A 22,203-nucleotide genomic window follows, 5' to 3' on the forward strand; every position below is an offset into this window, starting at 1 on the left:
AGGGACGGGAATTGACAGAATCCAGAAACCGTTCACAGAAAAGTTTTTAGAATCCTGGCTTTTTTTTTTGCTGGTGAAGCGTATGTATGTATATATATATATATATTTCCTTTAAAATCTCTTTCAAGAGTGACCTGGCCAAGAGCAGCATAAACAATTAGTTACAACAATACAGATAATACAAACAGACATATACAACGATCACAAACTACAAAGGAGTGAACACAATATCCAGTCAATAACAATGCAAAAAAAACAGTTATGATGCATAAACAGCCATTTTCTTAACCAATTTCAGTGAAAATTTAAGCGCAATCACATTGACCAAGAGCACTATTTCACAATCCTTTAAAATGTATGTAAATGGCCCCATAGTAATCAGTTCACACACTTTCATTATTGCAGGAAGGGGCAGCGTATTTAAAAGCTTTTTTTTTTTTTTTTGCCTAATTCTGTTCTAACTCTGGGGACCAACATTTGTAGAATGTTAATCCCCAGAGTTAGAACATTGTAGAATATTGCGAGAGTGCAGGCCATATTGATTTTAGTTTTTTACACATGTCTGTACACAGATAAGGAGGAACTAGCCCAAGGAGATATTTAAATATAAAAGCCAACCAATGCCAAAGTCTGCGGACATACAGAGATGGCCAGTTAGTAGCAGCACAGAGTCCAGTGGTGGACAGGATTGCCACAGCCAGTAATAAGACATAAAGCACGTTGAAGTGTATAGTATCCACAGCTCAGGTGCGTTCATGAAGAGCACATCGCCGTTATCCAATAAAGGTAAAAAAGTTGCCAAAATAAAGTGTTTCCTTGTCTGGCTTTAATTCCTAAAAAAAAATACACCTTATTTAAGTTTCAGCTTAAATTAGGAATTGTCAAAGGTGTTTGTTGTGTCGTGTCAAGGGTGTATACTATATATATTGTAAATTACAATCATTGTTGGTTTGTGTCGGATGTAGATATATTTAGTCATTGTTAGATTCAGTCATTTTTCTTGAATGTAGATGTATACTATAATGCTCTTAATAAGTTAATAAAGTGAAACCAATATGTGTATTTCAAATTGTTTTCTCATTTTGAGCATGTTTGCCTCCTCATTTAGAAAACGCTTTTCTTATTTATTTCTTGAAGTCGTTGATCTACCATTAATTGGGTGTCAGAAGTCAGATTATTACATCATAAGAAAGGCTCCAATTCTGTCGCGCCATAACCTGTCTAAAAAGTACTGTGGTCATGACAGCAAAACCTTTTTCTTTGGTACACTTCCATAACCATTTTTAATGCAGATATGGTTTAATAAATTGAAATTATCCTTGAAAATAGCTCAAGGAGGAGCACATGTATAACACTAAAACATTGAATGGCTGATTCTTATAAAGTACCAGCTAAATAAATATGGATAATTGTCAAACGTGGGATCTTTTTTTTTTTTTTTTCCCAAACGATCATTTTAAGGATTACCACTTTAAAGTTTCCATAGTATGACGATATAAAGCCTGAGGGCAGGGGTTTGGTTTGCGCCCGGAAGTGAGATTGGCTGCGATTATGACGTCACGGGCCTAACGAAGCAGGAGGCGGGGCTTATCGGAAAACGGTGCGAAACGCGTGCTGCGGTAAAGGCAAAAACAATGCCGAGATCTAATCTCAGCAAAGAGACGTTGCAGTAAGTCATAATATGGCTGCCTGTTTCATTTTACGTTTACCAATGGGATGGCTGTCGAATTGTTTCTCGTGTGTCTCGAAATGAAAGCTCGCTTCGCTTGTTTGAATCGACGCAGTTATGTCAGCCCGAACAAGCAAAACGTAAACTTCCGCCTCGCTGCTTTCAAAATAAAAGCACATCGCCGTCAGGGGAGGGTGTGTCGGAATACAACAGCGGAATATTGTAGACTGTTAACGTTGATTGTGAGAAATGCTCTTGGATTTTGTTTTTTGTTTTTTTTACGGCAGTGAGAATGCGGTAACCATTTGCTTTGTCTCTTGTCCAACCCAAGTCACTCATGGAAATGCAGAAAGTAGGAAAAATTGCATTTAAAATAATTGACACTTTCTATTCTGTGCCGCACAGACTTCTTGAATCAATGTGGGCTGAGGGAATGCAGAACTACAGCTCTGAGGAAAACAAACAGAAAGTCCAGCAGATATCAGCAGCCACGGGCCTTGTGGATGAGAGAATAAAGGTACAGTATATTGGATACAGTGTGTTATAAATATAAGCACTGTTAAATGTGGACATTGCTTTTTTTTTAAGCAGAGGTTAATGTCCACATTCCTTCACAAAGAAATGAGAGAAAAAACGTTGGGAAAAAAAAAACCCACTACGTTGTCCAGGTATGTTACAAAGAAAAGTCCCTTTCAGTGAAATTGTAATTGTGTTTTATTGTCTTGTTTCCCCAATCATATCCACTTTTTCACTCTTCAACTGAAATAACAGTACTAACTTAAACACTACTACTAACTTTAACTATGCTTGCATGTGTTATTCTGCTCACTCTGAAGATATCAGACCTAGAGCTGTCCCAATTATGATATACTGTAATGCAGCGGCAATGGAGTATATTTTCACATTTTCACATTTCATTAAATAAGTAGAAAAGTTCTTATCGTTGCCCTTTGTGTGTGTTGCCGGTGAAGGGCTGGATTTACCACAGGAACAGAAAGAAGAAGCGATTGAGCGGCGCTCTGAAAAAGGCAAGCGGTTCTGTTAAAGGTACTGCACTGATCTTACCTGTAGTTCTTCATTTTGACTCGTTTGCTTCTTTCTTGAGAAAAATTAATTGAAATGAAAAGAAGCATTCGAATATCTCAGCTGATATCTCTATTCTAGTTTCAATATTAATACGTCGTACTGTATAATGTCGTTTTTCTTAAGGTCACAACTGTCTTTCACAATCTATCTTGCTGTGAATTTACATAGCACATGCATCAGAATAATATGAACGTATGCACATAGGCACAAACACATATATTTATGCATTATATACATATGACATTTAATGCATAAAAGCATGTTATAAAGTAGTCATTGTCTCTCAGGAGCTGTATGCGTTTGATCTCCTGTCACAGTAAAGGTGTCACCAGGAGCTACATGATAAGGTCGTTCTTGTTCAAATATTCAACGTTTTCATCACAGATTTGACGCCTGTTGACCGAGATAAATTTAGTCAAGAGGTTTCCGACGAGGCTGAAGCAGTCGGGGCGGGACAGGAGGAGAGCAGACCAGGCCCAGATGCAGCCTGTGAAGAGGAGGAGGAGGAGGCGACCAGGACGATACTGAATCCTGCTTCCCAGAGCCAAGAACGACAGCAAGAGACAGCAGCTCAGCTCATCCAGAGCGTCGAGGACAAGGTGTGTTTGTGTATGTGTGTGTGTGTGTATATGTGTATGTGTGTGTGTGTGTGTGTGTGCAGCTCACTATATCCTGAAACCTTTCCTGGAAATCCTGTAGAAGCAATGGATATTTAATTGAACGGTACTTCCAAAGATAATGACCATGTGTTTTGAATAACAAAGAGAAAAAAGTTAATTTTCCAGGCCTCCAGACAAGCCCGATGGACAAGATGATTTTAGTAATTACTGGGATAGTCCCATAGAAATGTAATTTAATTGATCTTATTTGCTTGACTCTTGCTGATTCTGGGGCATGGAAATATCTAAAAAGCGGTCATTGAGAAGATTTGGGATATCGTCACTGAACACCTGTCGGAACCTTACTTCATGATCGTAACGTAAAATATGCATCAAATAGGTCAGTGTTTACTTATGAGAACAAGATGCCAACTACAATGCAGATTTTTATTGTCATGTTTTGTTTTTGATTAAAAATTGAAATCTTCCAGGGAAAAGAACTGTACTTGGCGATGACGTTCTTTCATACGACTTTTATTACAACTGCATTGAAGACGGTCAGAGTCGACAACTTGACAATCTCTCTTTTTGCTCCTATGTTTATTACTCAGAACTTAGTCCAATGATTCATTTCATCTAATTGCCCCAATCACACTGAAACTCTGCCCTGTGTATTTTGTATATATCCTGCAATATCATCCATGTAGGACATATGCCTACCGTAATATTTCAACATTTAACAGCCATGATAATGTAGGGGCGGCTTCCCGTCAGTCGGGCCTTGTTCGGAGTATGAGCTGGCTGTTGTGACATTGAGGCTCTGAAAAGGGTTTTGTGTGTTGCAGATTCAGAAGCTCCAGGCGTGTAACTGCGAGGTGCTGGTGATGGTCTACAACCACAGCAGTGGCTCTCTGTACACCACCGGCACTGCCAAGGGACAGGACTTTGTGAACTCTCAGGATCCCGGCATTCACTGGCAGTTTGCTGGAGCCATGTCGAACTCGTCGAGTGAATATAATTACAACTAATGGTCTTCTCCAGTTCAAATCACCCCCTGCCAATGTGGTTGTTGTAGATACGTTTTTTTTTGTTTTGTTTTTTTGGCATCGGTATGCTCATGTTGCAAGAAGGTAGAAGTATGCTATTCGCTTTTTCAATTTGTTTGTTTTCTAAATTTGAGCATGTTTGCCTTCTCATTTTTTAAATTATTTTCTTATTCTATCCTAATATATTTCGATGCTTGACAGTGTCTGTGTCAAGAATCTGGATCTGTTGTACAGCGCTAAGACGAGGATCAATTTTTTGTTGTACGATGCACATTATAGTTATATTTTAATTAAATAAATAAAAAAGTGTTGACGGACCTCTCATTTTGTAAAATATTAACCATTCGATTATCTTGGACTTCCAATAAAACAGAAGTGAGAAATAAAATTGTCGCAGTAAAATGTATGAGACACACGGCTTTCTTCACTTTTCTGGTTGGTGTGAAGAATCGAAGGAATGTGCCATTTTTTATTTTTTCTCATATGTTCATTATGTTTAAAGATGTAATTCGAGCGACCATACGACTCTCGTGAACAAAATATCTAAAGCAATAAAGTCAATAGTTGGTCCATGTTTTTTTTTTTTTTACTTTTACATAGTGAAAAAAACGGACAAATGTATTATTATTATTATTATTATTATTATCATTATTATTATTATTAGTAGTAGTAGTAGTAATAATATTTGTATTATTATTCTTATTGGACGGCTAAATGTATCCATTTAAATTAAACTGCGCATTGTGCTTGAAAACGTCGAAAAAAAACAAAACCCCAGTACATATTATTAGGCGGTGGCTTTTATTTTGAAAACCGTGACCTGGAAGTGTTCGTTTAAGTCGCTTATGGCGGAAACACGCGGATCTGGGTCTAGTTCGTGGTCGAACGCCGTGAGCGTGCGCTCTCCCGTTTAGCGGGGACGTCATATCGTCAACGACACAATATTATTGAAACGTTGTGAGGAACTAAAATCGTATTTACCGGCGTTGTGTACACGGCTGTATTCCACATGTCACAGCGGCGTCATGTCGCAGTCATGGTGCACAGGTTCGCGGTAGCTTTTCCACGTCCTTTTCAGATTCGTCTGCGACGGGTGACAAGAAGGAGCCATGAAGAACAGAGGCGTGGGAGCAGGGCTGGACGGGCGGCTCAAGCTGAGGGTTGAGCAGGTAACGTCCAATTAAGGCAAACAAGGCTTGTGCGCAAGTTTTAAAACTTACGCCCCCGGCGACTTTATTTGGATAGAGGTTCAGTTGTTTGGGTGGGTATGCTGCTGGAGGGCGGTGTCATGTTGAAATGCACGTTCTGCACCTGGGCTGATGTTTGCAGGGTGTTCTGCAGGTCCTCAAAGGGTCTCCAATTCAGTTTGACAAATATAAGGCCTTAAAAGTCATTCAATAGTCTTAAATTTGAATTAACGAGGTCTTAACCTTTAACTTAAACGTTCAGTCTTTGGTCAAAATGATGACTTCCTTGCTGTGGCACCAGTGTTAATTGTCTTGGTGGAAAAAACTGATAAATATCCATTTCCACTATACCAATATGCTTACTAACTGTAGACTAATGGGCTGTATTTACAGCCCTATGAAATGGCCTGCGGTGGCCTTGACCCTGTTTGTGAAATTGATTTTCAGCATCTCAGCTCTAACAACAGTGCCTACGTCGACATTGCAGCTATGGCACTAGAGCTTCAAAGAATGTACAGGTCAGTTTGATGGTCCTTTCAAATTCTTCAGCATTTATGTTGCAGGTTAGGTGTAAATATTGAACAGCGATAACTCATTCTGTTAAATCTTCAGAATGGAGTACGGCAGGCGAAACAAGACTGCTTTCAGGATTCAGGTTGAAAAAGGTGATTTTAGAAGAAAAATGATTATGTATCTTAACATCTAATCCTGTCAATTAGTAAGTCAATTTATTTTATATTTTTTTTTTTAACGTTTTGTGATTTCCTTTTGCTCTCTTTTCAGTATATGCATCAATTTTGAATGAGTCTGGCCTTGATGAACTGGAGAGCAAGCATTTGGCAAAGCGAGCCAAGCATAGCAACAACGACACAGGGTAAAGGATAACAACTTTTTGCTGCTTTGGAAGTTGCCGTGGCTTAGATCTAGGAAAAAATTGTCTTTGCAACTATGGTTAATGTCATTCATGCATTGTTCTCTTCTTCTTGTGCAACCATATCTTTTCAATTCCATGCAAAATATCTGTGTGCGACGCAGTGAAGACAGCAGCATTTCAGACTCCTCGGACAGCGACAAAGACATTCTGGAGAATCCGGTGGGTGTCGATCTCTGGGACGGCTTGCTGCGATCTTGTTTTAGGTCACGGTTAAAATGGAACGTTTTTTACCCGTGCTCCTCTTTTCTCCTACAGTCCAACAACCACATGAACAGCTCCCTGGTGTCGCTGTACCGAAAGGGGAACCCCGACAGCAGCGCCTCCTCTCCCAGGAGGGAGTCAAGCAAGGTCAGCAGCCACCTCCTTTTATATAGTTTTTACTAACTGTTTTGTAAAGTGTGCTATTTAAATAAAGCTTTACTTACCTGCTTGCTTCCATCCAGCCTCAGTCCAGCGCCCCCAGCACCAGCACACAGGTTTCCACGGGAGGTTGGTTCATTGACAAAGGCCCAGGCCCTAAGCAAGCCAACATCTTAATCGACTTGTGTGAAGAGTCTGGAAATTCAACACACGTATGTCGCTCTGCCTGTTGCTCTTGACTCTTTTGTTTTCTTAAAGCCTTATGCAAATAATGAATCAACTTAATTTATGTTGTTTTTGCACTAATCGCTTGGCAGATCATAGTGCAAAAATGTAATGAATATTAGTTTTGTTTTTCTTCCCCTCTGAATGATTACGTTTTGTGTTATGATGAAAGAATGACATTTCAAACTGAGTCTCTCTTCTATTAGAGTATTATTAGAATATTCTAATAACTTTAGACTCTCCCCTGAATTCCACTCGGGCATTAATATGGTCTTAGTCGAGAAATGTCTTATCTACAGATGATTAAAATAAGTACACAACCAGCTCTGTTCATACAGTAAGCTCTAAACTACTGTGCACAGAATTTTATGTATGTCTCCACCACGTCCGCTACTGAGGCTAGATCTTTGCACATTGCTTTGGCGGGCCACCTAGGGAGACTTAATCAGTCATGACTTCATCTGTTGAAGGAGTTCATTGCCACTTTGTGGTGGAATGTCCCTTATCTTTTATTTTTGTATAAATTCTCCACATATATATCTAACTTAATACACACTGTTCTTTTTTTTTTCCCAGCAGTCAAAGGGCACCGATGTTTCGATGCTCGAGCCCGAGAAAACTCCAAAGAAACGACGTCTTAAGGGGTCAAAGAAGCAGAAAGTGAGAGAGAGCAAAACGACTGATGGAGAGATTGAGTCCGGCATCCTAGAAAAGAAAGGTATGTCTGTGCCTCGCTTTGACTCCTTGTACTCTACCAGAACAATATCACAAATCATGGCACGACACACAATATGGTTTGTGCTGATGTTGTCAAGTGGAAGCTTCTTACATTATGTCACTGTCATAAAGTCGGCCATTTCCATTGTCTGTATTGATACATTTTTCAGCCAAATCCAAGTTACCTGACCTGCAATACTCCACGGTCAAGTTTGAGGACGTGGGAGGCAACGAGGAAACCTTGACGGTAAATGCTTCCCTCCATTCTAGTCTACATTTAGAGGTTAGTGCAACATTTTTGCTATATTAATGAATTGCATTTTCATTAAGACATCACTAAGAATTTTTTTTTCTTTCTTCAAGACGATTATATAAAAACAATGTTGGATTATGCGTGAAAGTCTGAGATTTCTTTTTCCCAAGGACAAACAACCCTAAAGAAAACACAGGAGAAGAGAAAGTGGGGGGGGGGGGGGGGACCTGCCTTCTATTATTTTCTCTCCTGGCTCTCCCCATGTTAAACATCGGGACAGAGTGCAACCAAACAAACACTGCTATCTAGTATTCTGGTGGGGTACTGCAAACAGTGCACCACCGCAAAGCAAATACCAGCATAGTTTAGGCAGAACGTCTCCGCCTTTACACTCTACTGCAAACATTAAAATCTTCCCGCTGGATGTTACAGCAAATAGCAGCCACCCTTCTGTCCCCACACCGTTGGACTCGGACACGTGCACTTTGTCCCCGAAACATGTTGTTTTTTTGTCGTTTTTTTTTTAAACATAAATGTTTTAAGTATTTTAATTGTTCAGGCTTAAAAAAAAATTTCCCACAAGAAGAAGAGTGCCTCTGTCTCCATTCTAATCTGTTTCTCCTGCTTACTGAGGCAGTAGTGTGGCACAGGATGCAAAGCGAGTGTCCCCCCCCGTCCCCCCAAGATTCCCCCTCTGGGTTTATTGAAGTGTTATCTTAATTTTTCTCTGCAGGAGGTTTGCAAGTTGCTGATCCATATGCGCCACCCCGAGGTTTACCAGCAGCTTGGCGTAGTCCCTCCCAGGGGCTTCCTCCTCCACGGACCCCCTGGATGTGGCAAGACCCTGCTGGCACAGGCCGTGGCTGGGGTGAGTGCAGAGATTAAGACCATAGGAATATACTTTAGAATTCTCTCTCCCAGTAAATGAAAAGCCTCTTTCGGAATTGTTTTCAGATTGCTGTTGTTTTTATAGTGCAATGGGTTAATAGACTGACCTACAATGCAATCTGTAAACATTTATTGGCAGACTTCAATCATTACCCCTTGGCCACACTAGATGCTTCAGATACGCTGCCATGTTAATCAATGTGGAAGGTCACACCAAGCAGAAGCGTAATTGTCGCGAAAGCGGCATACCACGGGACTCTTCAACCCCCTCGTGTTTTGTTTACGCCTTAGCTCTATTTTTCCCGGTCAAGCATAAACTAGAGCGTAGATTCCCATAGAAGTCCGTTCAAAGATGTATTTGATAAAAATATTTAATTTCTGAGCCTGATATGCATTAGCCATATATATATATAATATATATATGTATATATATTAAATCGCTGATGTGCGGTTGTAACAGACATCCCAGTGCCTTCTTCTTCGGACCCGTGGAAAAAAAAGCAGTACCGCCTTCCTCCTGTCAATAGTCGCAATGTATTTCTAGGATATCACTCAACTCATTGCAGCGATAAAATGTGTTGTATTCAAGCCGGAAGCTGCTGTGTGAAATATGAAAAATAAACGCTAAGCTCTCAAACTAATTCATCTATGTTCAACATTCAACAACTCAGCTACATCAATAAACAGACTCAAATAAATGTGAATAAAATAAAAGGTTGGAAACAAACGCAGATCTTCACTTACCCATTGAAAGTTGGGAAATTTCACAATTTTAAGTTTAAAGTCTTGAGAATGCTTCTTACGCGGCGCACATCATAGACGGAATGAAGACAGACCCGGAACAAATTGATGAATCATCGATGAATGCCTCTTTCACGTTGACGTGTTGCTGTCAATGTCATTTCCGGTGTGACCCAGGAGTTAGTGTCACTTTGACAGTTGCAAAGAAGTCTATCCACCCAAGCCACTCAGCCCATAAAGTGTATTCAAGTAGTCTAATGGTGTCACTGTGGATTTCCAGGAGCTGGAACTGCCCATGCTCAAGGTGTCTGCCCCAGAGATAGTGTCCGGCGTCTCCGGGGAGTCTGAGCAGAAGCTCAGGGAGCTGTTTGAAACTGCTGTGGTGAGTGAACCCTAATTCACATTCCATTCATTGTTCTAACATTTGTTTAAAATTCACATGCCATTTTGATGGAGATATATGATTATGGAATCTAATGATCCTACAAAATGATTGCAGTCAGATCTAATTATTATGGGTCCAGCCAGCTCGATATTTGAAACAGGAATTTGTGGAGAAAAAAACAAACAAAAGACATTCTGAAGGAGTCGGAGCGGAAGTAGCCGAACAAAGGGACCTGGGTTGGCGGAGCGGGGCAAGCAGGGGTGGTGGAGCGGCGAGCTTTTTGACATCATCCAATTTGTTATATATGTGCAGGGTTTGGCTCTGGTGGGCTTTCGTGTGCGGCGAGGTGCGCGGTGGTCTAGAACAGCAGTTCCCAACCTTTTCGGACTCGCGGCCCACTTGAAAATCTCAAGTGTTCACAGCCCACATCCGACCAGAAGTAATACGGGAGCCAACCAGTGTGTTCTTAGAGGACGTATATTCTAAAAATGATATGCATTGTCATACATGCAGTGCAGTAGTGGTAAAACAAAAAAAAGAGATGGGTAAAAACTCACGAATCACGCCAGCACTGAAAAAAAAAACTAACGGGAGCACATTAATATGAACTCACCTCATGAGAAGGCTGATGTTGCATGGCCGACACCAAATGCTTGATGTCTGACTTAAGGGACGACAATCTCAGTCTAAGATCTGGCTCAACATTCAGTTTATTCCTGTATTTCAGAGAGAGAGAGAGAGAGAGAGAGAGAGAGAGAGAGAGAGAGAGAGAGAGAGAGAGAGAGAGAGAGAGAGAGAGAGAGAGAGAGAGAGAGAGAGAGAGAGAGAGAGAGAGAGAGAGAGAGAGAGAGAGAGAGAGAGAGAGAGAGAGAGAGAGAGAGAGAGAGAGAGAGAGAGAGAGAGAGGCGCAGTCCCGCAGGACTATCACGCAGCACTATCCCGCCTGTCAGATTTTCGCCGGGACTTAGCTTGTGGATGATGTACCAATGGCTTTTTTCAAAGATGTGCAGGTGCACGTCGACTGTGCTCCGGCTTGGACGTAGTACGCCCTAACATAAGTTCCTATCTATCAGTGATGATGCATTTTTGAAGGTTTTAAGAAAAAATGCCGAGCTGATGCTGCGTTCCATGGGAACTCAGCAAAATTGTAACTGTTGCTAGGAAGTAATGCTGAGTTTCACGAGAACTCTGAAAACTGTAATTGGTCACAGAAAGGTGTCACTGCCTCATCATTGTCCGACACGGCACACAAGGGAATGTAAAGCACGAACTCCCGAAATAAAAGCAGTTCTCTCTACTTGGACAGTTCTCAGAGTAGAGAGGACTGGGTGGTTGCTCTGTGCAAGATCTGTGCCAGGTTGAGATGAGAGACAGCAGGAACTGATGACTGTAATTTCGTGACTAACACGTCCTAAACTTGACCCTCTGCTTCGCTGCCTGCAGCTATATTTGTGATTATTATTATTATATGTGACTGCTCACCTGCTGATGATTGATTTTACTTATTGTAAGTCTGGACGAAAGCATCTGCAGTAACCTGATGGAGCCATCATATATCTGTTTATCTTTGTTCTATTTCTCCATTGTCACCTTTGGCAGACAAGCGCCCCGTGCATCCTGTTCATAGATGAAATTGATGCCATCACCCCTAAGAGAGAGGTGGCCTCTAAAGACATGGAGAGGAGGATTGTGGCACAGCTACTCACCTGCATGGACGGTAGATCTTACATTTGTAAACATCTCATTGTCACACATAGCATTTAAGTTTCACACAAGCGTCAAATTGAAAGTAATAAATAATAATTACAGTGGGGAAAAATACATTCATGTGGTACATTTTGGCTGTTGGCTCTTCCCCAGACCTCAACTCTCTGGAACTGACAGCGCAGGTTTTGGTCATCGGTGCCACAAACCGCCCGGACTCCCTGGACCCAGCGCTCCGCCGAGCCGGTCGCTTCGACCGTGAGATCTGCCTGGGCATTCCCGACGAAGCCGCTCGCCTCAGGTGTGTTGGAGAAGCTCCATCAGGTTAATGGTGTGGTCGTGGTGAAATTAGATTTATTTTCTATTTAAATGAGACACACTGCGGGTCCACATCCTCTGAGGGAGACAGAAAATGTCCCCCCAGAGCCTTTTTATCACTGATGCATCGGAATAACCTCATTAGATATAAAATACCATATTTTATCATCAACACCAAGTGTAAAACACAAGCCATTTCTCTCTCCCAGAATCCTGAAAACTCTGTGTCGTAAGCTAAAACTGCCCGAGGACTTTGACTACCAGCAGTTGGCGAGGCTGACCCCGGGCTACGTGGGCGCTGACCTCATGGCACTGTGCCGCGAGGCCGCCATGAGCGCCGTGAACAGGGTTCTGCTGGAACTGCTGGTCCAGGAAGAGAGCCAGACGGCGGCTCCTCCGCCAGCGTCACCGCTTTCCCAGCAAGTTGCTGCTGTCAGGGGGGAGGAGATGATGGATGAGCAACCCTCTGTAGATGTGGAGAGCCAGGAGACGACACATCATAAATGCCAAGGACCGTCAGAGCAGCACAACCATCTTACTCAGGAACCCTCACAGGTACGTTTTCCACTTATTTGGTTTGGAATTATACATTTGAAAACAATCAACCAATTCAATGCTATACCCAATGGTCTTCTAAATCTATGGCAACTGGGGTCTTAATCAGTTATGGATGTAAGAAGGTCAAAGTATGGGTGTACGCCGATCAGCCGCAACATTAAAAGTATCGCCTGTCTGGTCTGATCCCTCAGAAGAGCTAATGTTGCACAAATTGCTGAAAAAGTCAACGCTACTATGATAGAAAGGTGTCAGAACACACAGTGCATCACAGCTTGCTGTGTATGGGGCTGTGTAGCTGCAGAATGGTCAGAGTGTCCATGCTGACCCCTGTCCACTGCCATGTGTACAATAGGCATGTGAGTGTCAGAACTGGACCATGGAGCAATGGAAAAAGGTGGCCTGGTCTGACGAATCACGTTTTCTTCTCCATCATGTGGATGGTCGGGGTTAGGGTCCGATCTGATTGAGGATCTGTGGGATGTGCTGGAACAACAAGGAATCGGCATGGGGGCCCCGCCTTGCAACTTACAGGATTTAAAGGATCTGCTGCCAATGTCTTTGTGTCAGATACCACATTTATGGCTGATCGGTGTAAGATAACTTGTCAGTATGACAGTCTCAATAGCTTGAGAAGCCAAGTCTTATTTACCCGCCCAACAACTCAATCCCCATAAATGACTTTAAACGGATGATTAGAATTTAGATAATTGTGTTTTTACTGTAGTAGAAATTCATATCAGGATGTCAGCTAAACTCAATTTATTAATTTGGGGCCCAAATCAATGAAATATTTCTGATTATATTTTCCCAAGGAACTATATGGTTTATTAACTTAATTATGACCCACTGTTGTCTCAAATGACTTCCAATTTAGCAAGATGGAACCTAATACCATATGTAGACTAATCTATAGAAATCAATATACATACTGCCTAGGCTACCGTATGTGTTCCAAACCTTCCCAGCAGAGCTAGCAGATAGGAAGTTTATGGACTGTGACACAATTACTTTAAGGTCAGAACCCTTATGTTTATCTAGAGATAAAGGGTGTGCCCTGTAAGACCTGAAGAAGCAGCACAAATAAAACATTACCCAGCATCTTTATTCCCTCCTGCTCTGCTTGACGGGAAGAGATTGAATGTGAAAAACTGTTCTGCGGCAAGAAAAGATAGGTGATAGTATCTTAAAAATATAATATTAAAATAAAATAATATAAATATAATATAATTATAAATAATATAAAATAAAAATATTACATTTCACTGCATATATGTATGGAAGTATGTATATGTATGTGACAAATAAAAATCTTGAATCTTGAATCTTGAAAAAGACATACGAAGGATAATCCCTCGACAGAACTAGCTTTTAAGATTTAGTTCACCAGCTTGGGCGAAAGATCTGTACAAATGAATACACTGGGTGGTTTATGACTGTGAATGGGTTGATTTAAAGAGCAGGACAGGTTTTATTTCTATTTAGAATGTCAGTTTTTTTTGTTGCTTTTTTCCCTCTTTTTTCCTAAGGAGGTTATTCACTGTCTGGGGGAAGATTGTGATATATTTTAAAAGGGTGGTATTTCTCTTTAATGTGAAGGAAATAGTTCTGCTGTTTAATGTTATGTAGTGCTGTAGTCTCAACGTGCTAAGAAGCTGAAAGATACTTCAACAAAACCTTAATGGCAAGTATCAGTGCATTTTTTTATTTTATTTTTTTAAATGATCAAAAGGAAAATCGCCATTCTTCCCCAATTAATTTTACCTCCAGCCTGGGGAGCTGTGGCGCCTGCTGCAGTTGCTCAAGAGCACAGAGTCCCTCTCAGAAGAGCAGCTGGTCGGCCTGTCCATCCTCATGTCAGACTTCCAGGTGTCCCTGTCCAGCGTCCAGCCCTCGGCCAAGCGGGAAGGCTTTGCCACAGTGCCGGACGTCACCTGGGACAGCGTGGGAGCTCTACAGGACATCCGGGAGGAGCTCACCATGGCCATACTGGTACGGCCAGGAGCTCCCAAATCTACAACATCCCAATTTACTGTTCCCATTTGGACCAGGAGTTAAGATGTTTAGCTAGGCGAGATTTAATGTGATTCATTTTGTGATATCTAAAACTATTTTTTTGTTTACACTTGCTGCCATGCACGCGCAGGTAACATAAAGCACCCTGTCATAAAATATTGGCGTAAATTGGCTGCACGTAAACAAAGATGGCGGAACGAACTTGGGGAAGTTACTTATTGACGTCTTTCTGTAGATTATATTTTTTTGTGTCCAGGTTTTTCTGATTAATTACGAATTAATGACACCCGAAAAGGGTTGACATTTTTCTGTGATTATTTATAATTTCCGACTTCCTCGGATCCTGCAAAGTAATGAGGAACACACAAGGTTAGATCGGAATAAAATGTCTTAATTTTCAAAAAGACCAAAGAGATTAAATAACAAATTTAACAGCTCCCAGCCAACTTCCACCAGGTAAGACCGTACATAAACACACACATACACACCTAGTTTGGAACCTTTCAACACTACAGAGCGATGGACCCTACGCACCGCACAAGATGCGAATGGACGTTTGTCGGGTTTTCACTCATTTCTGCTCCGTATGTGGATCGATTTGGATGAAACTTGGACCAAGAAATGTTTGAGGCGTCCCAGTTATAACGAGACCTCAACCGTGTCCGTGGGTCCAGTGGTTAGCCCGAAAAATACCAAGGAGAATAATGTGGGCTGGACCCCTTGTTATTCATCGCGGCAGGCAGCAATACACGGTGTTCAAGTTGTGTTACAGTTATCGGAGTTCCCGTAAAACACACCATCGCTTGGTATCAACACCAATTACAAGTTTTCAGGTTTCCATGGAACCTAGCATCAGTTTGTGCTGTCGCTCGTCTTTACATCAGCATTACTACTAAAACCAGTTACAATTTCTGAGTTTTCTGGCCCTGTCTGTCTGGTTGGTTTTTCATTCATTTCTGCTCCATATGCGGATCGATTTCGATGAGACTTCAGCCACGAGGTGTTTGTGACAAACCAGTTCAAATGAGACATCGACCCTGTTCGTAGCTTCTGCCGTTCTTCTGTCTGAAATAGATTTCAATTTCAAAATTCTGAGAATTTTACGGGCTGGACCCCTAATATAAGCCTTTGATTGTACATAGCACCTTTCATAAACAACATGCAACTCAAAGTGCTTTACATTAATATAAGGCAATCAAATAGTCCTAATAAAAAAGCCCAAAATTTAATAAATATTAGTAAACATTATTCTAGATTTCGGGTCATCAATTGAGACCATGAACGATCATGATCATTCCTCAGTAAATTATTATTTCCCTTAAATTATTGGTCCGTAGAAACATATGGCTGTTTTTGAGGTAGTTTCTTTTTATTTATTTTTTATTTTTTATTTTATTATAAAAAGCCTGATTGTATTGTCTGAAGGAACTTCCTCCAGCTCATACCACTCTGTAAGAATGAATGCAATGCTTTGTAAAGCTGTGTACAATACGTCAGTGGCAGCATTTGGCTGAAGATCCCTTTTAAGATGCGTCCACTGGGCCCTATTTGAGGAGACATCCAATAATAAGGTGTTGATTCCTCCGTCCCAGTTGTGCTGATTACATGTGATCGATTCCCCCGAGACCTCATCTGAGAGGTTACGACTCCTCAGGCTCAACCGTGTTGGACACAGTGTTGCTGTTGAGAAAGGTTCAGCAGTCACGTGTGTGTGTGTGTGTGTGTGTGTGTGTGTGTGTGTGTGTGTGTGTGTGTGTGTGTGTGTGTGTGTGTGTGTGTGTGTGTGTGTGTGTGTGTGTGTGTGTGTGTGTGTGTGTGTGTGTGTGTGTGTGTGTCATCATCAAGGCCCCGGTGCGTTCTCCAGAGCAGTTCAAGGCGCTGGGACTGAGCGCCCCGGCGGGGGTGCTGCTGGCTGGGCCTCCAGGCTGCGGAAAGACGCTTCTAGCCAAGGTACCGGCCTCACACACTACACTCCGCCTGCTTTTTAATCACACACACACACACACACACACACAGCTTGTCCTCATCGCCTTTCATGTCAGTCTTCAATAAGGATTTTTAAATCGACGCTTCAAAAACAATGTCATTGTGTTGGTTTGCGTAGGTCTACTTTAATGGAAAAATACATTCCAATATATTGTATCTTACTTACGCTTATATTTTTCTAACTACAGAATGCAGGATTTTTAAAATTGTCTAAGATAATTGACATTTATTTCAGGGCCATAGTTGGCATTAAATGTCCAACATGCCGCAAATCCATGCGGTGCGACCAAGGAACGACCAAAGAACTCGCTCATATGTGTGCATCCCAGTCATACCACACTTGACAACAAGCAGAGTCACTCACAGCTGGAGGGACACCAGCTCTTCCAGCTCAACTGGAACAACAGTTTTAGTTGCAGCTCTGCCTACATTAACACATGCCAATCATTAATTATTACTTTAAAGCGTTTGTTTGAAAACTAATTTGTGCACAGGCACACTCATAGTATGTAGAATGTTTACAAGCATGAGCACAGCATTAATGCGTGTTATCGTCGGCACAGTAAAGACAGAAGCAGTAAAAGGTGTGACATAGCATTACACAACATAACACAACTACCACTGTTTGTGTGATGGGGTTTAAATGACATCACCATTTTTATTTATTTTTCTCATCTGAGGTTCAGCTTTCTGGTTCACTGCTAGCTTTAATTAGTTGTATACATACACATTTGTCCAGTTTATTTATTTTCAAGTTCAAGAGATTATTTGTCACATACATATACATACGTTCATACATATATGCAGTGAAATGTCATGACACCCGGTGCTGTATTTGTTTTTTTTGTTTTTTGGTTATATATTTTTATCATTACATCACAGTCTAGTGTGTCAAGCTGTATTTACACTATTGTATTGTACAATTAACCCTTAGGTTTTATTGTATATTTCCACAGTTTTCATATACAGAGTAAAGCACCAACACTGCACATTTCATATACTGGCGTGTAGCTGAGTAATTATGGCGATAATACGAAAGAAAATATAGTCATCAGCGGAGAGACTCAAAATTCTGTGCTTGGTTTTCGATTTGAGGGACAGTGGTGTGAGTGCATAATGTTTTATCCTGTTAAACTCGTAAAGCACAGGGACCGTGCATGGTTGCTGGAGCTCCAGTGTTTTGGCCGTTGCGGCCGTCTCTGCGCTGCGGTGACGGGATCCGCTCTGAGCTGCTGGGTAACAGCCTGGCTGTGTTGTGTTTCTCGTGGCAGGCGGTGGCCAATGAGTCAGGACTCAACTTCATCTCCGTCAAGGGTCCGGAGCTGCTCAACATGGTGAGTCACGGTGCCGCCGCGCGCTCCAGTGTTTTGGGATGTTTATGTGCTTTTTGTTTTGAGCGTCGGGCTCAAAGGATATTGGGGTCTATAAAGACATTATTATAGATATTCACATTTTGCATTGGCTGTGTGTAAACGTCTCTGATTTCCCTAAGTTTTGTAAATACAATTTATAAAAAAAAAAAAAAAAAGAGAATTTTGTAAGTAGTTATTTTATTTATTCAACTTCAGCTACATATCTACACTGTTGAGAATTGGCACGAACAGTAGGTATTTCCGAGCGGACATGACACTTTCTGTAATGTCATCCATTGACAAGTCAATCTTTGAAACACAAAAGCAACAATCCTGTCCCGCAGTAGAAGCTGAAGAATAGCTTTACTAAGTCTCCCCGGTTGAGCATAAGGGACTCATTTGGACGGGGAAGCGCGGCGCTCTCACAGGCCACCGCGAAACCAACACCGGCGTGGGGTCATTTCCGGGAGGCTCCTGTTTCCATCGCCACACAGCGGGACAGTAACTGGTAGTGACTGATGCAAGCGGGGTGAGGCAGGGTCACTACTGTATGTCTGACGTAGCTTATAATAAACCAGGTGGAGCGGTCACATTCATTTATGACTTTTATTGCCTATTCACAGGCTAATAATAAACAAATAATGAAAATACATTTAAATATGAACAGATTGTAATATTTTTAAACACAAACTATTGGCCTATTTTATTTAGAAACTTTAAACATTTATTTAATTACATTTTAGTTATGTCAAATTATTGCTTAAAATATATCTCCATCTTTAATTTCTCGCGCCTCCTTTGCGTACCTCAGTTTCCAAGTTTGAATACCACTCCACATTGTTTTCACAAGTCGTAATACATCGCAATATTGCATTTCCCCTACAATTACAACTTTCTTTTGAAACAGCTAAAGATTCCAGCTACATTTAATTTTTTGAAAGCCGACACATTTGGGCACATGGCTTTTTTCAGGGTCGTGATACTACACTATATATTTTGCAGGCTGAGAAATTTGACAATGCACACTTTAAAAAAAAAAATTGAATACATAAAACACTAGTTAACTTCCAATTTCAGCCTTTACCACAACTTCCTGCTCATGTTCTGCTGTGCTGATAAGTAATGGCTGCTTGTCTTCCACCAGTACGTCGGCGAGAGCGAGAGGGCCGTGAGGCAGGTTTTCCAGCGTGGTCAGAATTCGGCGCCATGTGTCATTTTCTTCGACGAGATCGATGCTCTGTGCCCCCGGCGTTCTGGTTACGAGGTCAGTGAGTCCCTGGGAAATACGGTTCGAGGAAAACTTCGAGATCCAGTTAATGTGGCTAGTAAAAATCTACATTCAATTATATGTGGTAAACCACGTCATGATTGATAGATGACTACTGTTAATCTTGAGTTTTAACAAATTTGTAAAAAGATCCTAAAAAACGGTTTTCACTTTAACGTGTGTATTGTGAAATATGATACGTAAAAAAATTGTCATTTTTAGTCTTTTTTTTTGTTTGTTTTTTTTGCTATTTCTGGATTAATAATGGTCTTGGTAGTGGGCTCTTGCACCCCAATTGATGTGGAAAGAACAACAAAAACATCTCTTGAGATTCTCTCTCAAATCACGTAGAGTTAATAGCAGGCTCTGGGTGTGTGTCTTCAGTCAGGAGCCACCATGCGTGTTGTCAACCAGCTGCTCACGGAGATGGACGGCCTCGAGACCCGGAAGCAAGTCTTCATCATGGCAGCCACCAACCGGCCAGGTAGGCTCAACGCTGACCCTAAACAATCAATGTCCTGCTATTGGTCATTATTGATTCCTCTGTCAGCGCAGCCTGTAGGGCGGCACCGGTGCTGTCTAGTGTCAAAATTGTAGCAGCGTTCAATGATAAATGTTGATGTAGTCGTTAATCCCCTCAGCGTGAGCGCAAAGAAGGTTTGTACACTAATAGTAAATATGTCATGCATTTCCCTGTTTTGTCAGAAGGGAAACTTAATGAAAAAAAAATGTAATTACAATTTCCTGCACTATTTACATTTCACAAATGAGCGCTATCAATGGTTAGCCGAGCAAATAGGCCAAATTTAGAAAACGGTTCAGAAGTGTGTTTTTGACCGGTATTAAAAACTGTAATACTAACAAAGGCGTTTGAATGAGGAATTCACCTCACCTGAATCCTTAAAGCGCCGCTCACCGAAATCTAACATTTTTGAGAGATCCACGTTCAACATCAAACGGTCCAGAGACCAACCCTCCGCGTCAGGGTGATCAGACTTTATTAAGGAACATGTTGCTGCTCTGTCACTCCCTGTCCGCCAGACATCATCGACCCCGCGGTGCTACGACCGGGTCGCCTGGATAAAACCCTGTACGTAGGCCTGCCGTCCCCGGACGACCGCCACGCCATCCTGCTCACCATCACCAAGGTACGAGCCTCTGCTGCTAGCGTGCCGCCGCGCTGCCCCCCGCCTGTTGAGCGAGCAGGGACTGAAGGCTGCTGTGTTTCAGGGAGGCACCAGGCCGCAGCTGGAGGACGGCGTGAGCCTCGAGGAGATCGCACGCGACGGGCGCTGCGACGGCTTCACGTAAGTCGGCGCTCATTTGAAAAGGCGTTGTCTTAAGAGTATTTCATTGACTCCTCTTGTTTCCCAGCGCCGGCGATTCAAACAAATCTAGAGGAAGTGCTTAGCCACACAGACATTTTAATGGGAAGGTACCTTTTGGATCATTGTATTTTATTTGTGTTATTTCTCAGCGGGGCGGACCTGTCAGCTCTGGTGAGGGAAGCGTCTGTTAACGCCCTGAGGGTCCACATGATGCCGCAGAGCTCCCGCCCTGGTAATCCTCGCTTTGTCACCGACGACGTACCACATTGATTTTGTCCAGCCACGTTCATGTCAAACTGGTTTTTTTTTGTCCACACAAATTATAAATTTGCAGGTGGCCCAGTCGCTGACATCCGCGTGAGCAAACAGAACTTCGAAGACGCCTTCAAGAAAGTGCAGCCTTCCGTGTCAAAAAAGGTGCCATTATGTATTCTAATCTGTACTTTCAGTTAATGTTTATGTAGCCGTCATTCATCCCTAATTGCCTCACATTCTTTGCATAAGCACCCGTTGAACTTGTGTCGCAGGCACATTAAAACGTCTTAATGCGCGTTTATAAAACAATTCATCAGCAAGGTCTGATTCTGAGCTCTGATAGCAGCTCATGTCACAGTGTTCCATCTCTATTGAACCACGACGTGAACATTTTTATCCAAAAATGGAGAAATGACTTCATGTTATGAGATTTGGTCGAAGCAATGCTCCAGGTGTAATGGACATTGGTATATCTGCCGATAATAGCACGGTCACAATGGCTAAGTTTCAAAAATCAACCCACGGCCGGTTATCTAACCAGTCTCGAAGTTGGATCGTGAGACGTACTAATTAGTCCCCCGCTCATGGCTGTTCCTGTGTGTTTGTCTTACCTTCTCCCATTGGAATATTCCATTTCTACCCCTCTGGTCTTACGCCTTCAGTAAATGCATTGATGTTGATTCGTTCTATTTTGGCGGCAACGGGTTAAGTTTTCCTCCACTGTGAAGAGCCGTGTCACTTACATATTAAGGCCAGCACCAAGTCGAAGGTGTTGAATCTCTCAAATTCCTTTAATTCGTCTCTTGCATTGTGCTATCCTGGAGGATGGCTGTAAAATAATCATGACATTTAGTTTCATATTTTTAAATCAACATAACCAGGATACTTCTGCGACGGTATTTGATTACTGTGCGGTGCCATGCTGTCATTTACAGAGGAGGTGTGGTGTGGAGCCCCAGGCTCTGCTTCTTACTGAGGTCATCGTGCCACAGTGTAGACTTCCACCATAGCTGGGCGAACCAGTTTTACGCGTCAAGTTTAATAAACACACCGTCCTTGTAATTCCCCGTACATGCACCTGCACCTCTGGGTCTCCAGATATAAAAGGGGGAATTACATTTTGATCATTATCATCCCCCCCCTCGTGTGTCGGTTTAGTGACTAAGAAAACAGTCCGATCATGCAAGATGAAAATCAATAATTTCTTTCCCGTTGCTTCTGCAGGACCAGCTAACGTATGAGCATCTGAAGGAGAGCCGTGCTCCGAGGTGACCACTGTACAACATTCTCGTAGAAGTGTCTAGCGTGTAATATTAAAATACCGGACAGCCA

The 22,203-nt window shown here is 41.9% G+C and overlaps 2 protein-coding genes across 4 annotated transcripts; both read left to right on the forward strand.

Annotated features, from left to right (window-relative positions):
- On the forward strand, positions 1-4,407 carry LOC307242713 (uncharacterized protein). 2 transcript variants are annotated; one of them, XM_080017266.1, is made up of 5 exons: positions 1-84; positions 2,075-2,186; positions 2,641-2,716; positions 3,140-3,354; positions 4,200-4,407. In XM_080017266.1, the coding sequence occupies exons 2-5, from the start codon at positions 2,088-2,090 to the stop codon at positions 4,380-4,382; spliced, it is 573 nt and encodes a 190-aa protein (XP_079873392.1). In that variant the 5' UTR covers positions 1-84; positions 2,075-2,087; the 3' UTR covers positions 4,383-4,407. The 2 variants fall into 2 exon arrangements, with proteins under 2 accessions (XP_079873392.1, XP_079873391.1); XM_080017265.1 differs by lacking the exon at positions 1-84 and adding an exon at positions 1,569-1,669.
- Positions 4,408-5,263: 856 nt separating this feature from the next.
- Positions 5,264-22,202, forward strand: nvl (nuclear VCP like). 2 transcript variants are annotated; one of them, XM_080016532.1, is made up of 24 exons: positions 5,264-5,569; positions 6,035-6,105; positions 6,200-6,252; positions 6,371-6,461; positions 6,623-6,680; positions 6,777-6,869; positions 6,965-7,093; positions 7,683-7,824; positions 7,994-8,070; positions 8,810-8,944; positions 9,986-10,087; positions 11,690-11,807; positions 11,951-12,095; positions 12,322-12,667; positions 14,438-14,659; positions 16,529-16,633; positions 17,941-18,003; positions 19,166-19,285; positions 19,673-19,772; positions 20,330-20,436; positions 20,519-20,595; positions 20,766-20,848; positions 20,951-21,033; positions 22,096-22,202. In XM_080016532.1, exons 1-24 carry the CDS (start codon positions 5,510-5,512, stop codon positions 22,141-22,143), a joined length of 2,628 nt encoding a protein of 875 aa, XP_079872658.1. In that variant the 5' UTR covers positions 5,264-5,509; the 3' UTR covers positions 22,144-22,202. The 2 variants fall into 2 exon arrangements, with proteins under 2 accessions (XP_079872658.1, XP_079872659.1); XM_080016533.1 differs by having other exon boundaries at positions 7,686-7,824.
- The last annotated feature ends 1 nt before the right edge of the window (position 22,203 follows it).

This window comes from Zeus faber (assembly GCF_960531495.2).
Source record: "Zeus faber genome assembly, chromosome: 16".
NCBI lineage: Eukaryota > Metazoa > Chordata > Actinopteri > Zeiformes > Zeidae > Zeus > Zeus faber.